Source organism: Harpia harpyja, chromosome 5 (assembly GCF_026419915.1).
Source record: "Harpia harpyja isolate bHarHar1 chromosome 5, bHarHar1 primary haplotype, whole genome shotgun sequence".
Classification (NCBI taxonomy): domain Eukaryota; kingdom Metazoa; phylum Chordata; class Aves; order Accipitriformes; family Accipitridae; genus Harpia; species Harpia harpyja.
This window is the reverse complement of record NC_068944.1, coordinates 37065423-37089360: the sequence shown is the minus strand read 5'-3', so window position 1 is coordinate 37089360 and position 23938 is coordinate 37065423. Positions and strand designations below refer to the sequence as shown.

Genomic DNA, 23938 nt, shown 5'->3' with positions numbered 1-23938 from the left:
CTCATCCACATCATGAATACAACACACAGTTCTGATCTCCTCATCTTTAAGAAATATACAGAGCAGAACTGGAAAACTTTCAGAGTAGGGCAGGAAGAGGAATCAAGTCATAGACCAGTTTCTGTGTGAGGAACTGCTTCATAAGCCAATATGTTTCAGTTTGGGAAAGAGAAGACTGATGGAGAATACAACAGAGAGCCACAAAATCATAGTGATGTGGAAAGGGTGGATAGGATTCAACATTTCACTGCCTCCTCTCATACCAGAACTACAAATGAAGCTATTAGGAGTCAGCTTTAAAAAAGATTATGGGGAAGTTGGGGGTCCCACATGTATGGATCTGCAGAGCTCCTCAAGAGATGACCCTGTGAATGCTAAAAATTGACAAGGTTTCCAGGGGAGCTGCTCATGTGAGAGGAGTCCTCTGCTATGGGACACACAGAAACCAATCCAGCTCAGGAGGTGCCTGTGCTGAAATAACTAAAGACTAAGAAAATATAAGAAGGAAGTATTACAAATGCTTGGCCTGTTCTTGCACTTTCCTAGACAGTGATGTAACTGGTTACTTACGGACATGGTGGGATACTGGATGTTGAACTAAATGGATCGCTGATCTAAGCCAGGATGGCTCATTTTATTACGATGAAAGAAGGAAGAGAGAATTTTTCAACACGAAAAAAGTATCACAAAATTATCTTGGTTTATGATTATGAATTCTTGTGCTTCACTTTACCAAAGAGAAAATGCAGAGGAATGTCTACAAACCTCAGGTGTTTTCTGGCTACCCTCCTTCAAAGAACATGTTGTGATCCTGCACATTAACAAGCCCAAGTCAGACCCTTTCTCAAAACCATTCTCCAAGATCGATTCCTTTCTGTCAAAGGGGCAGCTAAGGAGCACACAGGACTCTGCATATGACAGGCCATAAGACAGATATAACATTCAGATCAATAACGTTCATATTCTGCAGGAGTTTTGTCCAATACAGGGAAGTATTTATAAGCTTTCTGCAATTTTCATCTTTCAATAAATGCTATAAAGATTATTTTGTCTAATATTTAAGTAGTAAAACTGTACTTAAGCCCTTTCAATTTGGCAATTGTATAAAAGGATTGTGTGGAGTATGAACTACTTGGAAAAAAATCATAAATCCTCTTGTTAACAAGATAGCCATCAGCTACCTGGACATGGTGCCAGTGGGTTGGCATAAAATAGAGCTGTCGGTGGGCTGGGGAGAAAGAAACCAGAGAAATAGTCAGGCTTAGTTCTAATTACTTCATTATTAAAATAACTGCAAAGGGAGACTAGCGTGAGTCATTTTCTTTGGGGCCAAATTTTTCTTTCAGCCACATTGAGCAATATCATGCTGCATGCGTGGTTCTGCAGAAATCAATGCAATTCTCATCAAATATTATTCAGTGTTAGTCAGAATATCTGCAGGTGGCTTGTAGAGTTTGGCAGTGAATTTTGAAACTAGCTTGGGATGAGGAAATACATTATGGCATGGATAGAAGCCTTTTCTCCTTCCAGTCCTGGGATTGGAGAGGGCTGATATCCCATTGCTGTCTCTGCCCCTTCTTTCTAAACTTGTAGTTTATCTCTCAAGTTTGCACATGATTTAGATCATCTGTCACATACAGTGATCCCTTCTCCTGCCCTGAGAAAGAGATTTTGACACACCTGATTTTAAGAAATTAGGAGTGGGGGGAAGGGGAAAGCTAATCACTTTTTAAGGGAAACTTGAAATCTGTAGATTGTTAAGCATTTGGCACTCCTAAGCATGCTGGAGGGGAAAAAAAAAACAAAAACAAAACCAAAAAAACCCGAAACCAAAACAAAACAAAAAAAAAACCCTGGTTATTTGGTTTAGCATAAGGGTTTGTTGGAATTCCTGTTTGTACAGGGAGATTATTTCTCCGGGTATGAGCTGGAGTAATTACAGATTCAACAGATAATCACACAGCATTTACCAATAGGAAAAGGTAGTTAACACTTGTCAATGTCACAAAAGAGTGATGTCAAAAAGGTCTGATTTCCTTCTTTAATATAACGACATTGATAGAGATCAGTGCTAGAATTATGTGTCCACTTCTGGGATCAATGTTTTCTAAAGGTATTAGGAAAATACAGGGACTACAAAAATTATTTGAGAGTTGGAGAAAATTCTTTACTGTGAGAGACCAGACAAGACAGATCTTAATAGCTCATTTGAAAAAGTACATTTAGAAAAGATCTCATTACAGTGCATAAATACTGCCCTGGAAAGAAAACATCAGATAGGAAAGGTTGTGTAATCCTGCAGAAGAAGGATTGTAAGGATCAAGAGCTGAATTCTAAGCAAAACTAATTTAAATTAAAAATTAGGCATCACTGCATAATTTCGGGGAAAGACGTTAATTACTGGAAAAAGCTATGAAAAGAATCTGAGCATTTTCCATCTCTGGATATCCTTAGAACAACATGCTGCTTCTAAAGCCAAGATGTTGGCCTCATAACAGGGTAACTGGATGAAGTTGAATGACCTATGATAACAAGAGGATAAGACCGGCCTTAATAGTCAATTCTGGTCTTAAAACCAGCAGAAAATAAGATGAATCAAAATTTAGAAAGCTGAAAATATGGTAAAGAATTACTATGCAGACTTGATGGAATCCACTCTCACCTAATGCAAGTGCTGCTTTTGGAGTACCACAGTACTTAGGAGCAAAGTCATAGCCTGAAGGGCAATCTGCTGTAGTAATACAGCGCAGAAAAAAAGCAAGCAAAAATGCTTTGGTTATCTTGGTGCTTGAAGAAAATGTAAACAAGTTTCCAGATATTTTGCAGTGGTCACCTTCAGAATAACAAATTTAAAAAATTAAATAACTTGCATGTTAAAGTCCTTTCAATGGATTGATGCATCTGGGCTGATGGATCTTGATGGAATGATGAACACAGGAATGAAAAAGTACTTTAAATGGAATCTGAGTCTTTCTAAAACCCCAGGAACTGAAAGAGGAAATTTAAATAGATAGTTTTGCCCACGTGTGACAAGATGCACCAGGGAAAGTAATTTCACAAACCCCAGATTTAACACTTGAGGTTTTTAATGAGAAATAAAGAATGATGGGAAATGGCAAATGAAATGTTGGAAATGTAGGCTGGTATTTATGTCACTTGATAATTAATGACAGATATTCTCATTGAATTCTTCTTTCCTCATTTAAACCCGCTATCTTAAATTCTGAAATATGGAAACTAACACTTTCAATTTAAATGAGCAGTTCTTAGCAGCTTTGTTGGTGAAGTGTCAACCATACGGCAGAACAATTAATCAAACTTAACAAGTTTTCATCTTTACACATGTGTCAGCAAAACAAGAGTCCTACAATTTAAATGTTTTGGGGTTTAATGTTAAATAGCATATTTCTTTTTCAGGGTGGTAACATGGTTTATTAAGACAAAATAGAGAGAGAGATGAAAAAGCAGCTGAACTTCAGCAAGACTCCTCTCCTTATGTAAAATTCAATGAAATTGTGTCCAACTTCATTTTAAAAGCACATTTCATATGCACTGTTTTCATTGAATTTACTAAAGGGAATTGGCTCAGGAAGATACTTATTAGACCTTAGCATTGATTTATATGATGATTATCTGAAAAGAATATTTTCTATTCTGGTGGTAGCTTGAAATGTCATAAATGTGATCTTTTTATTATTCTTAAAATGAATCCTTCCTGATATCAGTGGTAAAAGGACATGAGGTCTTTTTATTCTTCATTTATTGATATTATTCCTCATTAAAGAAATCTTATTTTCACTATTCATCACCTGACAACAAAAAAAAAGGATGTCTGTCCTTTCAGAGCAGCAGAGAGAGGGATGGACTTGAAAGAGAAACTAACATTTCTGTTTGGTATTTTGTAATGATAAGGACTTATTAAACATGGCTTGAGCCCTATTTATCAATCAGCTGCAAAGGCTCTGTCTCTTTAAAAGCCAGCTAGTATGAACTCATTCTTGGGTACATGGGATTCAAATAAAAATGTAAGAACTTATTACTTGTTTTATTTTCTCTCTCATTATAAAAGTAATGTTAAATATCTTTATTGAATATAGATAATGATGTATATTGAATAAAGATAATGATGGTAGAAAGCATTACCTGAACATGGGGACATATGCACTATTTCTGCAGGGAGTAGTATACGACAGAGAGCAACAGATTAAATTCACGCACAGCCACACCACCTCGCCCATGTACTGCATTTTGGCAGAAGAAAGTAATTGTAATGTCTGTAACATTAGACAACACAGAATTAGATAGGAATTTCTGGCATATTTGGCATAAACTACTAAAATCTGTGAAAACTGAACATAGGTTGGATGAAACCTAAAATCTTCATGAATTAGAGACGGCAGAGATGCTCCTGAGCCATGGAACTCCTCAAAAGAATAATAATGACCATTCAAAATGCATTAATCTGTTGGTGTTGCTGTGCTTCCTTTGTGCCTGCAAGCTGCTGTGCACAGACCAACATCACTTGGCCACCATTTCCTTCTAAGCTTCCTACTAAGTTTTTTAGAATATCCTCTGCCATTTCAGCACTGACTTAGCCAGAAGGTTCCTTGGTGTTGGCTCATTATTGGCTTGTTTCACTCAGCAGCCTGAGTGAGTTGTGGCTTTTGTAACTTTGTCAGTGGCCCATTTACTCCAGCACTGCTATGTGCCAGCAAGGATGAAGAGCTGCTTTCTTCCTTGTGTCTTTAGTTGAGACAGGCAGGGTTATGTTGCAGACTTCCAGGACTGCATTTTGTTTAAAGACCTACACATGATGAATAAACAGATTCTTATCCCTTGAAAGTCACCTTTAAAATAAGAATAATAAACATTTTTCTGTCACTGAGATTTTTATTATTAGGCAAGACTTACCAAGATAATGTGCTGCCTATCTTCCTACTGACTGAGTTTGAAATCTAGGTTACTTTTCAAAGATTGGTTCCATGTGGACCAATTTACTACAGAGAAAATTGTTTCTCAGTTTAAGGAGTACATATAGCAGTCTATGATGTGCAGTCTGAAAGGGAGGAAAGCTATCCTTTGTGCAAGTAATGCTATCTTATCAAATCTGTGTTGCAATGAACCAAGATGGAGGGAGTGATAGATGAGAAATAATTTACTGCTAAGACAACCTTAGTCTGAGTGAGCCTTGCAAACTGCAGCTCCAAATTATTTATCAGAGTTTACAGAGTTTGTCTTGGATTTGACAAATGTAGACATGTCTTAGGCAAAGCTCTGATTGCTTTAACTGAAATCTATAATCACATACATTTATTCTTTACTTTGTCTGTTTTGCATCCTGCTGTCTCTCTCCTGCTTCTGCCAAAATGAAAAAGTTAAAAATTTGTGTTATGAAAAGTTGATATTTTCTGTCTCCTGTCCTTGAATAGTAAAAGACATCATTGTCTAATCAATGGAAATAAAATTTCATATCTATGATGCTACCAACGGCTTCTTAGACATAGCTCTGTTGTTTTCATAAACAGTTCCTGTGACAGGCAGTTAACATTTTCTGGTCATTATCTGCCGTTACCTTCATTTTTAAAACTTGTTTACAAAATTGATTTGGAAACTTCAAGAAATTGAGCTAGGTTTTTTCCCTATCAACATGAAGCATGAGGAGTCATCTGTAATAGAACCAGTAAAGCTGCCGTGTGACAGAGTAAAACTCAAGCAACAGAAGGCTATAGCTGGCTTTAAAATACATGTAAATTCCTACTTAAATATGAAGAATTGTTTCACTTGTTTATATACACATATTTATATGATAAATATGCTACTGCAATTTAGCTGAATTAAAATTATAGGCAGAATCTATAGCACATGGATTTTGTGTAGGAGACAATAGAAGTCCTTGAAATCTATATACACCAAGACTTAAAAATACGGTCACATAAACTGTGTTTTGACAGCAAAAGAAATGGTCATCTATTCTATAATGCTGCCTGAGATGCAGCAATGTAAATGTTAAATGGGAAATGTCATTCAAGAGGACAAGGAAATGGGAATCACAAGGTTCTGATCTTCTCACTACTCATGCACAACCTTGGCTTAAAGCAATGGATAATCCTAATGAGATCAGATTATGGTACAAACCTGAGATAACACAGAAATGTCAAATTTTTGCAAAGGTCACCCTTGAAAGGCTTAGTAATATGAAGTAAGTCTTCAGGTGAGGATCACCTCCCCCATATTTTTAGAGGCAATTAGAGAAAATTGACAAAGTAAAATCAGAAAAGTTCAACGCATATAGGAACACGCAGAAGTGAATGGTATATGGAAAAAATATAAATAGGTTGATTAAGAAGGAGGCAATTCAGGTGGCATCCGTAGGAAATGACATAGATGAACTCATTCATTCTCAAACCACATAGAGGGTACTGCCCTTGCAGGAATGAGACTGACTAGCTTGTTCAATGCAAGTGCTTTGAGATGCTTGGACGGGAAGTGTATGGATACAAAACAACTGAGCAAAATTCTACTGAATTTTAAAAGAAATAAAATTTTTCTTCATTCTTTTAAGATAAGTTTGGCTTTGCCAATAGTAACAGAATTAACAAGGTCTGCAAGGCTTGTCTTCAGTACAGATATTTATGGGCTTATAGGTACATTCTCATTGAAATATACTGTGCATCAAAGCATCCAAATAAGAGCTGGAGTGACCTTTCCTAAACATCCTTACTGCACTGATATACTGTTCCCCACTGCATAATTAAATCAACTGGCTCAAACTAAATCAAGCAACAGGGGTGCCACCACTTACCTCATATGCAGCTTAATTTTGGGGAACAGTCTAAGCACTTCATTACGTTGAAAGGTTTTCCTGAAAAGTACATCAGAAGTTAGCTCAGTTTAATGTCTGCTCACAGTCATGCATCTATCTTCTTCTTTTCTGACTGTTTTTCTTTATAATAAAGCCGTTATAAATCATTGTCTGTAATGGAATTAAATCAAATGATGCATAGCAACTAAAACGATCAGTGCCATAAAAACTGGCAGACTGGAAAATTATTAACATGGGTACAGGACACGCAGACAAGGAAAAGTAGTTTTGAACTTCATCTAGAATACAAAATATGGTATCACTGTAGCTACATGAATTTGGACCAGCCAAGATGTTGGCACTATGTTTCTAAAGGGTATACTTTGTACTCCTCTGCCATGAAATTATTCCTCATGGGTCTGAGACAGGGGATCTTAATTCTTTGGTAGAGATTAACTAAGATCAGGCAAGGAGATTGCTCTGAACAGACAGGGAAAGGTGGAGCACTGAAAATCTCTCATGATTTCATGGGTTATTTTATTAAAGAGAGAGTTAAATGCTGGTATTTGGGGGACACTCAAGAAGCCCAGATTACCCAGCACAGTAAATTACCTGTAACCCTTCCTCACGCTCAGAAAAGGTGGAACAAAAAGAAAAAGTAACCTGGAGAGTAAATATTATCACGGTACTAATGCCATGAATTTCTTTTCTGTAACACATTGTAATTGCTTTCTATTTCAAGTTGATGTTCAAGAAGCAATGATCCATAAAAGTAGTAATTATTTAATACTTAGATCACTGCACTTCAGATACTATTCCCCCGCAACTTTCGTATGTTCTAATTTGTAACTCAGCTAACTGCACAATAGATACTAATCACAACTCAAACAAAGTGGAGAGTTTCTTTTCACAAGATCAAGGAGGGAGTACGTGATTAAAACAGAACCTGTGTTTTAAATCGGCCTCCTGGAACTGAGTATCATATAGCCACATATAAATTAGCCATAAACTACTGCAAAAGTTAAATGAAGGGTTTTACAGGATTGCATTAATTCTGCGTTTGTAAAATGTGTTTGAAAATACCAGATTCAGTTTGATTATAGTTTTCTTTCAGAGAGGAAGGCCTACAGGAAGGTTCTCACCTTGTAAAAATACACGCACTATTCATCTCTCTGTGTGCATTAGTGGATATTACTGGATTCTGCACATTTATAGTGGTAACCTTGTGAGGAAGCTCCAAGTTATAATTTAATTAACCTTTTAACTGAAGACATTATTAAGAGGTAAAGTCACCACCTTTCTTTGAACTTCATGTTGCTCCATACTACTTATATTTAATTTCGCATTTTTATTGCAATTTTGATATAAGAAAACTAATTAATCCATATCTGATAAATTAAAAATGTACTCATCCTTTAAAAAATTAAAACTTATATCTCCTCTATTATTCTCAACCCATTTTGCTGAGTATTTGCAATGTCTTACATTACAGTTCCCTTTTTTGAACAGATATGCAACAATACAATTACTGTATTGCACTACCAAATATTCTTGTAAATAATACCTAGGCCACAGATGTCAAATAAATTAACACTGAATTGACCTGCCTTTGTTTTCATTTTTCTCTTTGTTAGCTTACAGACTATGATAATCCATAAAGGGTCTTCCAGACATTAGATTTCAAATAGCATGCTGTTGTCTAACTTTTTGATGGAAAACTCTGGAGGTGTGAAATAGAAAATATACACTCCTGCAAACATTAGCAGAGAAGGCAGGTAGCTTATGGGAGAGAGGAAGATGTGATTTTGACTCAAAACACTGAGATTCAGAAGTGATCAGTGGGGTTCATCACAGTTAAGCAGCCAAGCCAGGCCCAAAGCACCAACCTTGGATTTCAAACACTGGGTTATCTCCCCACAGAGCACATTTTTATTAAAATGGATTGGTAAATATTTTCTTGGACTCAAGTGCACATTCAGACTATGCAAAAAAGAGAGCAACCACTTCTGCCCTCCAAAGCACCTTTCAATGGCCCATGACAAAGAATAATACAAACATGGATATCAGACTAAACCTGATGATGGGTGGAAGATTTTCACCATAATATAAAATAACCAGCAATATTGAAAAACATGCTGTGCCTTATACTTTCTCCCATCTCTGTTTTCTGTTGCTGCAGCTCCATTCTTCATAAGAACTAATCAGAGAAGATGTTCATTTGGCCATGGCCCACCACACACAAAGACAGGGAGCTCCAGCTTGGACATAGAGAACCTGGAGGGCATCAAACATCCAGAAGACAATAAGTCTGCAGACAAGATAAAGCAGAAATCACTGGAACTGTATATGTCTAGCAGACCTCCACAAGCACTTCATTTTGAAAAAATTGGAAATTACATTAATGAAGTATTTTGTCTGACATTTTTTCTTCATGAGCTCTAACTTTGAGCTTTACATTTATACTTAGAGTTTACTGATTCATAGTTATAGTTTACTGATTTATAGTTAGTTTACTTCACACATCCTTTCAGTAGGTTTACATGCATGCAAGTCATGTTGGGCATCCCAATGCAACTGTTCCTGAGTTCATCATGGTCTTAACAGAAGAACCAGAAGCTCGACTGCTGAGTGCTGTCAGAGGTCCCATCGTTGTCCTAACAAAAACAGAAATGTACCATGGAGAAAAAACTTGACATCTCAAACATTTAGAATGCAACCAGCCCGCATATTCTGTCAGTGATGAAACCTGACACGGAACCCCTCCACCACCTGCAGGTAATCCCATACCTTTCTGCACTGCCTAAACAGGGGTAAAAACAATGGGCTAAGGCTCAAAATGACAGTCAGCTCTTATGGGAATTACTTTATACATCCCATCTTCAAAGGGAAGCAAAGCAGCTGTGTGACAACACACCACTCTATCCCCAAGTGCTGAAGCCAAGAGCTGAACAACCAGACAGGTGATAGAGGTGGTGGGTTGACCCTGGCTGGACACCAGGTGCCCACCAAAGCCATTCTATCACTCCCCCCGCCTCAGCTGGACAGGGGAGAGAAAATATAACAAAGAGCTTGTAGGTTGAGATAAGGACAGGAGACATCACTCACCAATTACCATCACAGGCAAAACAGACTCAGCTGGGGGAAAATTAACTCAATTTATTACCAATCAACCAGAGTAGGGTAATAAAAAATAAAACCAAATCTCAAAACAGCTTCCCTCCACCCCTCCCTTCTTCCCGGGAACCACTTCACTCCTGGATTCTCTACCTAACCCCCCACAGCGGTGCAGGGGGACGGGGAATGGGGTTTACGGTCAGTTCATCACACGTTATTTTCTGCCGCTTCATCCTCCTCAGGGGACGACTCATCACACTCTTCCCCTGCTCCAGCATGGGGTCCCTCCCACGGGAGACAGTCCTCCATGAACTTCTCCAACGTGGGTCCTTCCCACGGGCTGCAGTTCTTCACAAACTGCTCCAGCATGGGTCCTTTCCACGGTGTGCAGTCCTTCAGGAGCACACTGCTCCAGTGTGGGTCCCCCACAGGGTCACAAGTCCTGCCAGAAAACCTGTTCCGTGGGCTCCTCTCTCCACAGATCCGCAGGTCGTGCCAGGAGCCTGCTCCAGTGTGGGCTTCCCACGGGGTCACAGCCTCCTTCGGGCAACCACCTGCTCCGGCGTGGGGTCCTCCCCGGGCTGCAGGTGGATATCTGCTCCACCGTGGACCTCCATGGGCTGCAGGGGGACAGCCTGCCTCACCATGGTCTTCCCCACGGGCTGCAGGGGAATCTCTGCTCCAGCGCCTGGAGCACCTCCTCCCCCTCCTTCTTCACTGACCTTGGGGTCTGCAGGGTGGTTTCTCTTACATGTTCTCACTCCTCTCTCCGGCTGCCGTTTCTGTCTGTCCCAGCAACTTTTTCCTTCTTAAATCTGTTATCCCAGAGGCGTTACCACTATCGCTGATTGGCTCGGCCTTGGCCAGCGGTGGGTCTGTCTTGGAGCGGACTGCCATTGGCTCTGTTAGATATAGGGGAAGCTTCCAGCAGCTTCTCACAGAAGCCACCCCTGTAACACCCCTCCCCCCCACTACTAAAAACCTTGCCACACAAAGCCAATACACCCTTGCCTGGAAGCACCCTGACCTCCTTGAAAGCCTCCCACTTCCTTCTGTTGGTTTGCAGTGATATTTTGATCAGTTGACCAGGCAATACAGATGCCAATTATTTTTGCCACATCATTTAGTTTGCTATCATTTTAAAGATATTCATTAATATTTATTTTTGCAGTCTTTCGAATAACAAGCTTACTGCTTTTCAAAACTAAACTGACATTAAAAGAACCAGCAGAAAAACACCAATAAAGGTCCTCCAAATTCTGGCATCACTCTGTTGGCACACACATTACATCCAGTTTTAGCACAAAATATACACCAATCCTAAATATTCTAGAAATTGCAGCCTAGTTCAGTCATAAAAAACAAGATGATTAGACAAATGAGTCATTTTATTTATTGCCACAAGAAAATAGCAGAGCACTTTAGTCAACTTTGTAGCACAGAAACTTTGCTGCTGCATTTTTGGAGAGTAGTCCTCATTTCAGTAAATGACTTCTCTCTAGTCATCTTGTCCCATGATAAAACTCCATCTCATCCTGAAGATCTGGGTGAGGTGACAAGGCAGTTATTAGGATGGTCTTGGAAGCAGGTGGAGAGTCTGCCTCAGCCACTGACCAGCACTGCTTCCTGCAGAGAAGCAGCGAATACACACCAGGCAACAGCAGAAAAGTCAGAGGAAGATAATCAGCTTGAGGAACGTTTTATGACATAAACTAGCCTAATCTCTTAAAAACTTCACAACTGTGACTTTCCCCATTCTACCCCATCCTAGACTCAACTTTTCTTCTCTGTGAATTATTTGCTCAGTACTCATTCTCTATATTCAAAGTGCTGCTGCACTTGAGTAAGTTGAAGTACAACTTATTTCTGCCTAAAATATATTAGTATTTTAGTATTGTGAGATTTGCATTATTTTATATTCTATGTCTTTTTTTTCTGAAATCTTAGCACACACCAATCTGTTTACCTTTGATGTGTCTGAACACATCAGCTGATTAAATCCTAGGGTACCAGTGTAGACAAGGGACACTCCAAAGGTAGTCCAAATCACTAAGTTAAAAGTCTAAAATATCTGATATTTTAGTCCTGTCCTAGACATATAAATACTATACCTGATACTTTGAATGAACTCAATCAAAGGCTATGAAAGAGCATCAATTGCTTTGTCTAGCAAAATGCTGCCAAGCCAGGTATTATCAGGTCATAACTGATAGCATTTACATTACATTAGAGGGAAGTGGTGAATTCACCACTTTGAGGTGACACAGAAAGCTTTTGGCAGAACTAGAAAAGACGTGACAGCGCTGGTTAGCTGTATGACAATGTCATTCTGACCACTTTCATATTAAAAACAAACCTCGTATTATACCTCCACCTTAGCAGTGGTTAGCACCCTGGTTTTATAAGCTTTCAAACTGACAAAGGAAAAGCTACGTACCGTGACAGCAAGGCCATATAACAACCAAAATGTGAGATGTATCTCTGGAAGGGGGGAAAGGAGTCAACCACAAGGCAGTCTCCTCCAATACATGTATGTCGTCCCAAAATAATCAAAACATTTTACCACATCTGTCATTTTCCTTTACTATGCACTGCCACTGTATCTACATTTTTGCTCAACGTGATAACTCTTCTGCTTCCAAAATCATTCAGAACCTTCTCAGCTTCTGCATAAATTCAATCTTCAGGTTAAACCTGGGCCCCAGTCACAGCATCAACTTTCATGAAATGTTTTCACCAGTTCTGTACAGGAAAAGCAATAAGGGCTCAGCTGGCTGAGGTTGCTTTTTAGTTTCTGGAGTGTTCAATTATGCAGTAGGAGAAATGAAATTACTTTCAAGTATAAAGCAAGCAGCTTTAAAGAAAAGGAATGTAGACCGGTAAACTGAGAAGGGAAAGGTCAGAGTTCAGTTTCCAGGTTTTTTAATAGAAATACAAAGAGCAAAGAAGTACAAACAATAGCCAGTGGAACAGGCCAAATATGCCTGTGAATATTCCTTCACAATGAAGGAATGTGATGATAATGTTTCTTATTTAATTTTCAAAAGCTCTTAGGGTGTTTTCTTATGTCAGCATCTTCTTCTCTGTCCTAGCTAGGTGACTTGATTAACTAAACCTCCAGATTCCTATGGAATTCCTTCCTATGGAAAACACTTTCTGGAACATAACTGAAGTCCCAATTAATGTAAAGCAACTGAAAATCATTTACATTGAAAGAAAAATGGTGGACCTTTCACACGGTGCTTGTGAGAACCCTGTGCTTTATGCACCTTTCCCAGTCCATTTTTTGTGTGAACGTCATGTGTTTAATATTTGCAGTTCCACAAGGATTACAACTGTGGCTGTTGCTAATCTAGAGTGAATTCTACCATGAATGAGCATAAAGTTGCCTTTGCAGCTGAGGAATTTAGCCCACCATTAGACCAAGGTATGTTGTAAGAGCACAAGAGGCTCCATCCTGCTTGCACACGGGCTGTGGGCTACAGCCACAGCAGGCGGTAAGGCAGGCAGATTCCCAGTGTGGATGAGGGAATTTCCAGAAGAGGCATAACAAAATGAAGTATGACCCTCATTACTATCCGGATCACCTCTGGGGAATCCCCCCAGTGTAAGAGCAGAAGAAGGAGAGCACACATGGCCCTTTGCCATTCCCTTCATGGCCCGTAGACGGTGCAAGAGAGGTCGTGCTCAGGCCATGGTGGGAGCGGGAAGAAGAGAGCCCAGTGCTCAGCCGTAAAACACTCCCTGTTGGGCTGCTGGAAATCACAGCAACCACCGACACCATTTTAAATTACGTTTCTGAACTGCCCAAACTATGGGAGTTCAAGTCACCTCTGCCTGCCCTGTAGCACCAAGCTGAGCCCCCCAAGGAGCACAGCAGGGCATCCAGCCAGCCTTTACCCTGTCTGCGTGTAACGTATCAGGCTCTCCTTCCAGCTCCAGTCTGCAAAAACAACTTGTTTTGAATGTTGTGCTAAAGTGTGAACACAGCACTCCCCAACTGGGCAATAAAATACTAGCAATGAAAATGTGAGGCTGGAACTGGGGAAAATCTCCAAAATTCTGCTGTATGAATGTGAATAATGGGAAAATAGTTGAAGCTTGCACTTCAGATACATTATTTAGACTCTGCTTGTTTGTTTTTCTTAATATGACTGAAGTGATCAAAATCTCTCATTTACAATTTTCAGCTAATCCTTCCACATATGCATTAGACACTGCAATCCTTTTCATAGATGGAACCTAATACTTCCTTTGTAATTCATGGTTGAGTTTTCTTAATTAAAAAAATGAGGATAAATCACTCCATTCATGTGGAGTAGTTATTGTCTTAAATAATAATCACTGTGCCTGGATTCCATCACAATGTATTTTGCTACCAAGCACCCTGTTTTCTTCTTATTTTATTGGAAATACCCCTCCCATGGCCTCTGTGGAAATGAGCAGCATAATGCTTTTATAACGAATACAGATTTCGTACAGTTTGTTCTACTTACTCTGCAGCACATTCTGCTTACTGCAGTTCAGGCCTGATCTCAGAAGTCTTTGAGTGCACATACTCGTGTGCCTGTGAGAAAGAGAGAAGCATGTAATAAAGTGAATCTCCATGTATCTCCACAGAATGGTATAAACTTCTCTGCTTCGATCTTATCTTGTCTGATACAATCGCAGGTAAACAAATGCACCAAAAATGGTATTTGTTGTATGCTTATACTGAATGCATGTCACACTCAGAGAAAGTAGTGTGAAACTTCCTCCCCCCTTAGAAAGCTGCACGACATCAGCCGTGAGACAGGGACAGTAGCTGTCATTGCTCTTTCAGTGAAAACATCTTCTTATCACCACTACATCAGCGCATGGTTTTGCCTTCTAAAAAAGGTGTAATTTGTTCAAGGGCAAAACTATTACTAAGAAGATGCAGCTTTGTCTGAGATTAAAAGTTTAGCATTCCAGTTCTTCATACAAGATTGTCTTCAGCAGCTGTGAGCAGAAATGTCTGCATCACTGATACTGTTCTTATTTCTTCATGTCTTAAATGATACATCTAGATGTATATTAAGGGATATACAGAGATACGGGAAGCACTGGAACATCTCTGTCCTGTAAAGGTACACTTTGGGCAATGCCATACCAACCGTACAGTGAGCATCTCTCTGTATTACAGTCCCTCTCTGCTTACATTAGACATAATTTAATAAAGATATTTAAAAAGTAGCAATGCATAACTTGTATCTATAGATTAATAACTCATGTCTCTAAATTACTTTGATGATAAGTTTGGTATAGGAGAGTTGACCTGCAATGCCTTTCTCAGCTCTGATATCAGTTATATATGTTCCCATTAAAAATGAAGCTCTTTTGACTGAGCTAAATGGAACCTGACGACTTGGTCTTTAGAAACGCTGTGACCTTTTGCACTGAGCTGAAGAAAATAGTCAACATGCTGGTTTACATTCTCTGTTCCTCATTTCAATTCTATCAAAAAGGCTCTGTGTTGTGAGAAGGGTTGCTTGGAGTGCTAACAGCATGTTTATTTCATATTTCCGTAAATCCATCTTCATTTAATGATTTTGTAGCAGCTTGATTAGCACGGTGAGTAGAGTTTGGAACGGAAAGCTGGTCCTGCAGTAAAAGTACTGATGTGAAATCCAAGAGACAGATTCAGTTTCTAACTCGGCTGCCCACTTTTGGCAAAACTTTGTAAAGTCATTCAAATTGTGTTCTCAATCAGTAAAATGAAAATGATTTTATCTTGGCTTCACCTTGTTCTAGCTTAAGTCTGGGAGTCTGGGCAAGCTGTAGGACAACAGGGCCCTTGGGGCTGCTAGCACTACTGTCACACAAACGGGTTTCTTTTGGCTGGTGTATTTTGATGTCAGATAAAAAGCAGTTGGTGTCTGTAGTAATTCTGGATTATATAAGTGCCAAAGCTTTTATCAACACCAGGACTTTTTTATTATAAAGTTAGTAGGGAGCAACAAGTTACCCTCTTTACTGCTGTGAAAAGTGTTCTCTTTCTTTTTATGCCTCCCTATTTCTTTGTTTTTCGGTCCTCGGTTGCTGAGGAAATATTATCCTCCACTCCTACAGTGAGTAATTTCCCTTACGTAGTTTTTGCTGTGTAGTATTTTGTCAAAATTTTCCAAATTATCGCCTGTTTTCATCCTCTCTCTGCAAAGAATACTTTCCCCATACAAAATTGAACTCAGACTGGAAATTACAGAGCTTTCATCTGATGACACTGGGAAAAGTGAGCTCTTCAAGAAATATTTTATTAGTCCTTCCTTGTATTACTACTATGTGAATATTAGCATCTTTCAGGAGGAAGGAGAGGACTCTGTGTAGCAGGCACTGCTACACCCAGTGAGAAAAGCGTAAAACGAGAGGGACCTTCTTCCCACTCCCCACTCTGCCGGGCCCTGGGGACACACATACAACTTCTGTAAGGATGCAGGGTGAGGACCAGGACAAGGCCAAAGACTCAAATGATAAAGCATACGGAAAAGCAGATGAACCAAAGAGTGCTGAATATCTGTAGCACTTCCAACAGCCACGGCTGGACTTCTTCTGCCCAGTGCTGGCTGTGCACAGGTACCTCTCCTCTCTCTTACGGTGTCCTTGCACCTATGCATTTCACACCCGATCTCTTTCCATCTTTTCCTCTTCCCTGGTCCCCACCAGCAGCCATAAGACTTAGCCACTGTAAAATAACCCTCCCCGTTATTCCTTTTCTAGACAGAATTTACATGCCTTTTATTTGGTCCTTTTATATGCTTTACTCTTACCTCATCCTTCATCTTTTCCTGTTATAGTCTGTATCTTATCTACGGGGATTATCTACACCTCTGTACACAGGGAGATTCTGACACTGGCTGGATTTTCATCATGACCAGATTAAACACAATAAATCACATTAAACAGAGTAATGAAGGACATGGCAGACTGAGTAGCCGAGTGGGCAGGCTGAGCATGGATGCTCATGTGCAGAGCGATGAAAGCGGGAGTCAGTCAGCCCGGGGACGTACGCTGCAGGAGGAATAATCAGGAGGCTACTGGGCTATCTGTCCCATCACACCATACTGACTATTGGAGTGCAAGCCAATAAACGATGGCAGAGCTGAGGGTCAGTAACTGACCCAGAGGACTAATCTGATGATGTCCATCACAAAAAGCTCTGCTTGTAGAGAGCATCTTTACAGCAGAAGCAGCACCGAATGTGTTGCCTCTGGAGTTAGTCAGTGCTTCCCTAACCATCTTAGGAACAAACTGTATAGCATCCCTGTTGATTCAGCAGCATAGCAATTTGCTCATTGCTCCAAATGCAGATCCCTCACATGCTAACATAAATATACCCACTGGGATGCTTTTTAAAATGTCTACCTCTTCTCTTGAGGGTTCACTTACAAAGTTGGCTGATATTACTGCACAAACAGAGAGCCTGATTCTCTTCTCACATACACTGGTTAGACGCAAGAGCTATGTCTTTGGCTTGCATGGATTTATTTCTGAAAATCCAAACATTCATTTGAGTGTCCTCAATCTGAGTCAGATAGCTGATGTAAAGACTAGCAGGTGGCAGAAAGTGCAATTTCCATACAATAACAGTACTGGATTTTGTGTTAGTTTTGAAGGATAAAGACCTAGCTGTACCTCAGTTACCACTCGGGTGCGTGACATCAATGTACTGCAGCATTAGGAAAGGCAAATGAGATCTGAGGAGGTATAAATTGAGGTGTCTTCCTCCTCCAGGGGAGATAATTATGCATTAATGCCCTAATGAAATTTCAAGCAACATAATGTGTACTGTTCCCATCACTCATGCCCAGAAATGATGAACTCCAAGTACAGCAAATGCAGAGCAGAACATTTACATGAAAAGGGCCCACCTCAAGACAGAAAGCTGAAGGGCACAGCTTGTTCACTTCAGCAAAATGAGGACTAGGGAGAACAATCCCACCCCAGAAACACACCAAGAAAGGGAAAACAGCTCTTTAAACTCAAGGATAATGTTGAAAGAAGATCAAATAAATATAAACCACTAGAAATAATTTGGGGCTGGAAATAGAAGGTGGCTTCTGACAGTCAAAGAAACGCAGCTTAGCACGGCTGAGGCAGAGCCCTCTACAAACAAGAGGTGCCGGGCATCAGCGTCATCGCCCTACGCCAGTTCTGCAGGCTGTCAAACGGAGCGGAGCAGTGAGCTGCCCCAGCTGCTGGTGTTGAGAAGCTTGCAGAAGTGCTTAGGGTGTTGCCTCTATCTGGTTCCTTCCTATCTGTGTTTTTCCTGATCACCAAAATTGTGAAAATAAGGCAAATCTATCCATACCTGTGAAATTCCAATATTTTCAAACCACAAACCTTGTCTTCTCGCTCGCTCTAGTGAAACCTGCTTCCCCCCGACACAGCGGTTTACACCTGAGGCCCAGGGAGGGAGGCAGAAGGCGCCAGCCACTTGGGGTTTTGGCAGGGTGGCAGAGAGAAGACCAAAACAACCAACGAACAAAAAATAACGAACTGAACCAAAAACCCAAAAACCCCCAAACGCAACCCTGCTCCCCGGCGCTGTGCAACGCTCCACCGGGAAACGGTGCCCGCCGGCCCGGGGAGCGGGGCTGCCGCCGAGGAGCCCCGGGGTGCCTCCCCCCACCCCCCCCCACCCGGCGTGACTCACGCCGATGTCTCATCCCCGCCCGCCCCCGGTGAAAACTCCCCCCGGTAACTTTCCCGGTGCCGGTCTCCCGCTCCCCCCGACGGCAGGGGTGCGCGCGCGCACACACACACAACCACAACCCCCCCCCCCGCTCCCATCCCAAGCTCCGTCGGAGTCACTGACGGAGGGGCAGCGGCGCCGGGGGGGGGCATGTCGTAGGTGCTGCGTCAGCGGGAGCCCGACGGCGATTGGGGGAGGCCGCCCTCTCCCCGCGTTCGCTAATTATAAAGTGCCGCCGCCGCCGCCGCCCGCACCCGCTCCGCTCCGCAGCGGGCGCTCGGCTCGGCGCCCCCCAAAGCCGCCCGCGCTGAAGCTGCCAGCGGCCGCCGAGTTCCTCCCCCCGCTCCCCCTCCAGCGGGGTTTCTCCAGACGCTGCTCGGCCCTGCCGTAAATAATAGCGGCTCCGACGCCGAGGCTCCGGCAAAGGCGCAGCTCGCTCCCGAGCAACTCGCGGGAGCCCCGCGGGGAGCCTGTGTGTGAGTGAACTGCTCGGCCTGCGTTGGGGGGGGGACGGGGACGGGGACGGGGACGACCGGGGGAGGGCCGGGGGCGGCTCTGCCGGGGCTGGTGCCCGTCGTCGGGGCGGCTGCTCGGGGCGCTCCGGTGGGAAAGCCGTCCCGGGAGGGGGGCTGCCGTCCCGGGAGGGGGGCTGCCGTCCCGGCGGGTCTCTCCCCGAGGCGCGAGCTTGGCGGGAAGGGCGGCGTGAAGGGTTTGGGGACGAACACTTTCACCGGACGGGAACTTCTGGGCCCCTCATCCTTCGGGTCCGCTCGTCTCCGGACGCAGGTCCGTTGACCTTGTACCTGCCAAGCGCCTGCTTGCTTACCTCGCCAGCGCAACCGCTCCGGCTCCAAAAAAGCCCGTGAGTTACCGGAGTTGCGTGCCGCCCAGGACTTGGCTTTACACCGCCGCGGCCAAAGAGTTTCGTGCCGCCTTCTCCCGCCCCGAAGCTGGGGGAGGCAGTGCCGGGGGTGGGGGGGAGGCGGCTGCCGGCTGACTTCTCCTTCTTGCAGCCCCATGGCGATGCTCCTGAGACTCGGCTGCTCGCTGCTGGCCCTCAGCACCTGCCTGCTCCCGAGGGCGCGGGCGGACTGCGGCCGCGACTGCACCGCCTGCGCCTACCGCCTGGGACCCCGCGCCGGCATCCACCCCCTGGTAAGCGGGAGCGGGGCCGGGGGGGGCCGCCCGGCCGCTTCAGCCCCGCGGAGACCCCCTCGGCCGGGCAGGGCCGGGCCGGGCCCCCGCCCCGCGGTAACTTTGGGAGGGAAGCAAAGGGGCAAAGTTACAAAGATAAGTAGTGGGGGAAGCGGCCGGCGTCGCTTGGAAGACCCGTTGGGGGGGGCGGGGAGCGGGCCCCGGGGAGAGGGCGAGGCGGGGCGGGGGGGGGGCGGGCGGCGCCGACACAAAAAGGCAGCGCGCCCCGAGGAGACCCCCCAGCCCGCCCGTCCCTCCTGCTGCCGGTCAGCGAGCCGCGGCTTTCGGGGAGGACGGGGCGGGACGGGACGGGACGGACACCCCGTGCCGGGCAGACGCGGGGGGAGCAAGGAAAAAGCCGAGTGAAAACGTAAGAGGGAAGGGAAATGCGGCCGGAGAGGGCAGCTCCGCAGGGAAAGGAGAGGTGGCCGCCGGGCACTTCAGCCCCGGCAGGGCTGGAGGGAAGCCGGGCGGGACGGGAGGAGGGGTCCCGACCCCCGGCAGCGGGCTCCCCGGCAGGATGAGCTCCCTCCAGGCAGGATGGCTGTGGAGCTGCAAAGCGGCGGATCTGCCTGAAATCTCACAGAAAGCGGAGTTCAAGCCTGGTTTGAGTAGCAATACCTCCCGCTGCTCTTCCTTTTTGCACGGTGCTGCACAGCGTTAGGAACGTGCCTGTGAAAGATCCCTTTGACATTGCCTCCTAAGACAAATTATGCCAAGAAAACTCCAGAGGGGGGGGATAGGGTGTCTTAATCTGTAATTTTAATGATATTGAAATTATTTAAAAGTATAGTCACAGAGGCAGCTCAACTTGAATTTTAAGGATCGGGGTCAGTGAAAGTCTGCGGTCCCTCAGCCCTCCCTGAAGAAGGTGGGAGCTCAGACTGCCGAGTCTTTTCCCAGTGGCAACTGCCGTTCTGACCTCAAATAGATGTGTATTGAGGCATCATGCTCTCAGCAGCACATCTAAATGATCTGAAAAGTTTTGCTCCTAAGAGGTCATTGGTTATTTGGGAGCACACAAAAGGAAGGACTGGACCCTGTTCTTACACAGAATTATGAATCACTGAGTACTTCTGCCTAATCCAAAAGTAAGGACTCACTCTTGGCCACAACAGGTTCATAAGGGCAATATTCTTAGGGTGGCTGGCAAAACAGTTCCCTATACTTTTGCTTACATTAGCTTTCAATCAAACTTCAATGTCAACTGGGGAAAAAAAGCAGTAGTTTGCTCTTTCGGAGGGAGGGGCACGTGCTTTTCGGAGCATATGCTGTGGGTGTCTATATTCATATTCTCCCTTGTACACCTTCAGCAATTATTCAAGAAAGAACCAAAGTCCCATTCCATAACAATGCTTACTAGTTGAAATGGGAAAAGAAGCAATGTGCTGTACCATATATTCCTTATACACATACAAACAGCTTTTAGAAACAAATGTTTGTAGATACTAGCATCTAGTAACATCATAACTGATTTTATCACATTGTATCTGTAAGGTACAAGAGTTATCACATTGTACCTGGTCATCCACACCTATGAGATAGCATATCTTAATTTGGCCATAGGGGGTTATTTAAACTGATTGAGAAGGGAAAAGGAAGGGAAAGACCTATTCTTGCTTTGATTTAGAGAAATTTCAAAGTCAGACTGAAGCTGAGATCATGTTCTCTTTACGGCATAATTATACAACAACGAGCATGTAGTGCCAGTTAAAATAAATAAATTATTCTTGCAAAATACATAAATCCCTTTAATTTTCTTTCGATCATATCAAAAAACCTACATAAATTTCTCAGGCTAAAATGGGATGCAACAATCAGGTAAGGCCAGAGGTAGAGAGCTGGTCAGTTAGCTATTAGAGAAAACTATGCTGGGGTTTAATTTCACACTTTTAAAGATATCTCCATATCAAGATCCTTAGAAAACAACATCTATAGGCAGAATAAGTGTTTCTCTTATTAAAAATATTGATGATTTCTTGTTTAATTATCATGGTATAAAATCCATGGGCAAGAAAAAAAACCACTGGATTCACTTTTTTCCGACCGAAGAGTGTGGCTTCACAAGTAAATTCCCCTGACACAGCAGAGATAGTAATGGCTAATATGTATGTTATTATCTTTACATGACAGGTTATGAGATATGCATACAGGTACTGAAAACCTTTTTATGTCTTAGCCTGAAAATTTTTCACTACAGTCAGAAGCAACACAGCCTAGGATTTTTTCCCTCTTTCTGATGGTTGCTACTTTGTATGTCAAAATAGCAAAGCTGGAGGCTTGATCCTGCCTAAAAACGCCTGTGTTTCTACATTTGTATTGGTACATGTTTGAAAGATCTGTTCCATGAAGAGAAACTAATGATAATAGACAGAAATACAGCTTTAGAGCTGTGCAGTGTGTTGAAGATACTGAGCAGTACAGCACAGCTGGTTTCTTTGCAACATCAATGAAATTTGCTCTAAGTTAATTTATTTCCTAAAATTTCTGAATGCTACTTTTAATTAAGAAGACTGAATCCTCTTCTACACTTTCATTATGAAGCAAACCACAATCAGTTTTTAGCTTACCATTAGTAAATACAAAAAATTTCATGAGAACACACCTGGGCATAAGGGAGGTGCAGGAACTGTACATGTGGCTTCCTTTGAAACAGAAACATAGAGGCAGCCTTGACACACAGGACCCAGGACCCACCTTGTCCAGTATTCTGTCTCTTAGAGTGAAGATTACTATGTCCCTCAGAGAGGAATACGAAGAACTTCAGAACAGCCAGGTACCAAATCAGCTGCTCACCAAGAGCAGTCCTTCCAAGCCATTCACAGGGAGGCTCACTCATGGTCTTTTAAAAACAAGTAAAGCTAGGCAGTGAGGTGCTTGTTACTATCGAATCATTCTCAGTAAACCGCATCCATTTTTCAGGCATGTACACTAGAATGTGAAGGAAAGCTGCCTTCTGCCAAAGCCTGGGAGACCTGCAAGGAGCTCCTGCAACTGGCAAGGCTGGATCTTTCTGAGGATGGCAACATTTCTCCAGGAGAGAAGAAAGAGCTGGATGAGAACCATTTGCTTGCAAAGAAGTACGGAGGCTTCATGAAAAGATACGGGGGGTTCATGAAGAAAATGGATGAGCTCTACCAGGTAGAACCGGAGGATGAAGCTAATGGAGGAGAAGTCCTGGCTAAGAGGTATGGAGGGTTTATGAAGAAAGACTCGGATGACGATGCCCTTGCTAATTCCTCTGATCTGCTGAAGGAGCTCCTAGGAACAGGGGATAACCCTGAAGCAGGGCATTACCGAGAGATAAATGAAAACGACGGGGATGTCAGCAAAAGATATGGAGGCTTCATGAGAAGCATAAAGCGCAGCCCCGAATTGGAAGGTGACGCCAAAGAGCTGCAAAAGAGATACGGTGGTTTCATGAGAAGAGTGGGCAGACCAGAATGGTGGCTGGATTACCAGAAACGATACGGTGGGTTTCTTAAGCGCTTTGCCGACTCCATTCTCCCTTCAGAAGAAGATGGGGAAACTTATTCCAAAGAGGTCCCAGAGATGGAAAAGAGATATGGTGGATTTATGAGATTTTAACACCTTTCCCTTTATCCCTTTTGTCCTAAATGAGAAAGACTGCCTTATTGGTCATAACTTATTGTAACGTGTTGCTTGTACTGTACAGTTTTTTACTGTCCTTGGTTAATGATGCAACCTGCGATTTGTTGTTTCAGGTTCTGTGTTCTTTCAAGTCAAATGACTAATTTCTGTTTTAGTCAAGTTTCAGTCTGTATTGTAGTTTCCATGCTAGAACTACTTTGATTACTGTATTCATTTTCTTCAAAAAGAAAGTACATCTACAGTAGAGTTGCTTAACTGTATATACAATAAATTCTTCATCCTAACTGCATAAATTCTGAAATGTTATTTGTTTTCTCTCAGTCATTTAATCAAACAACATCTCAATTTTTCTTTAAGCAATCAGAGCAATGCCAACCTCTTTTCTGTAATTACAGAATTTGTACTGCACACACAACAGCTGAAACTTTTTTCTTTAGTTTTGTTTCTTAGCATACTAGAATAATAAATATGCTCTAAAGTGAATATAACTGTATTTGCTCTAACAG

General features: G+C 42.7%; 1 protein-coding gene and 1 long non-coding RNA gene across 2 annotated transcripts; one reads left to right on the top strand and one right to left on the bottom strand.

Annotated features, from left to right (window-relative positions):
* Positions 1–6802: 6802 nt before the first annotated feature.
* Positions 6803–18369, bottom strand: LOC128142209 (uncharacterized). Its single transcript, XR_008235301.1, has 5 exons — positions 18243–18369; positions 14413–14483; positions 12524–12658; positions 8951–9076; positions 6803–6862 (listed from the first exon to the last, which is right to left on the bottom strand). It is a non-coding gene; the product is annotated as an uncharacterized LOC128142209 (long non-coding RNA).
* A 502-nt stretch (positions 18370–18871) lies between these two features.
* On the top strand, positions 18872–23725 carry PENK (proenkephalin). Its single transcript, XM_052788560.1, has 3 exons — positions 18872–19102; positions 19640–19781; positions 22743–23725. The coding sequence occupies exons 2-3, from the start codon at positions 19644–19646 to the stop codon at positions 23406–23408; spliced, it is 804 nt and encodes a 267-aa protein (XP_052644520.1). The 5' UTR covers positions 18872–19102; positions 19640–19643; the 3' UTR covers positions 23409–23725.
* Positions 23726–23938: the final 213 nt, after the last annotated feature.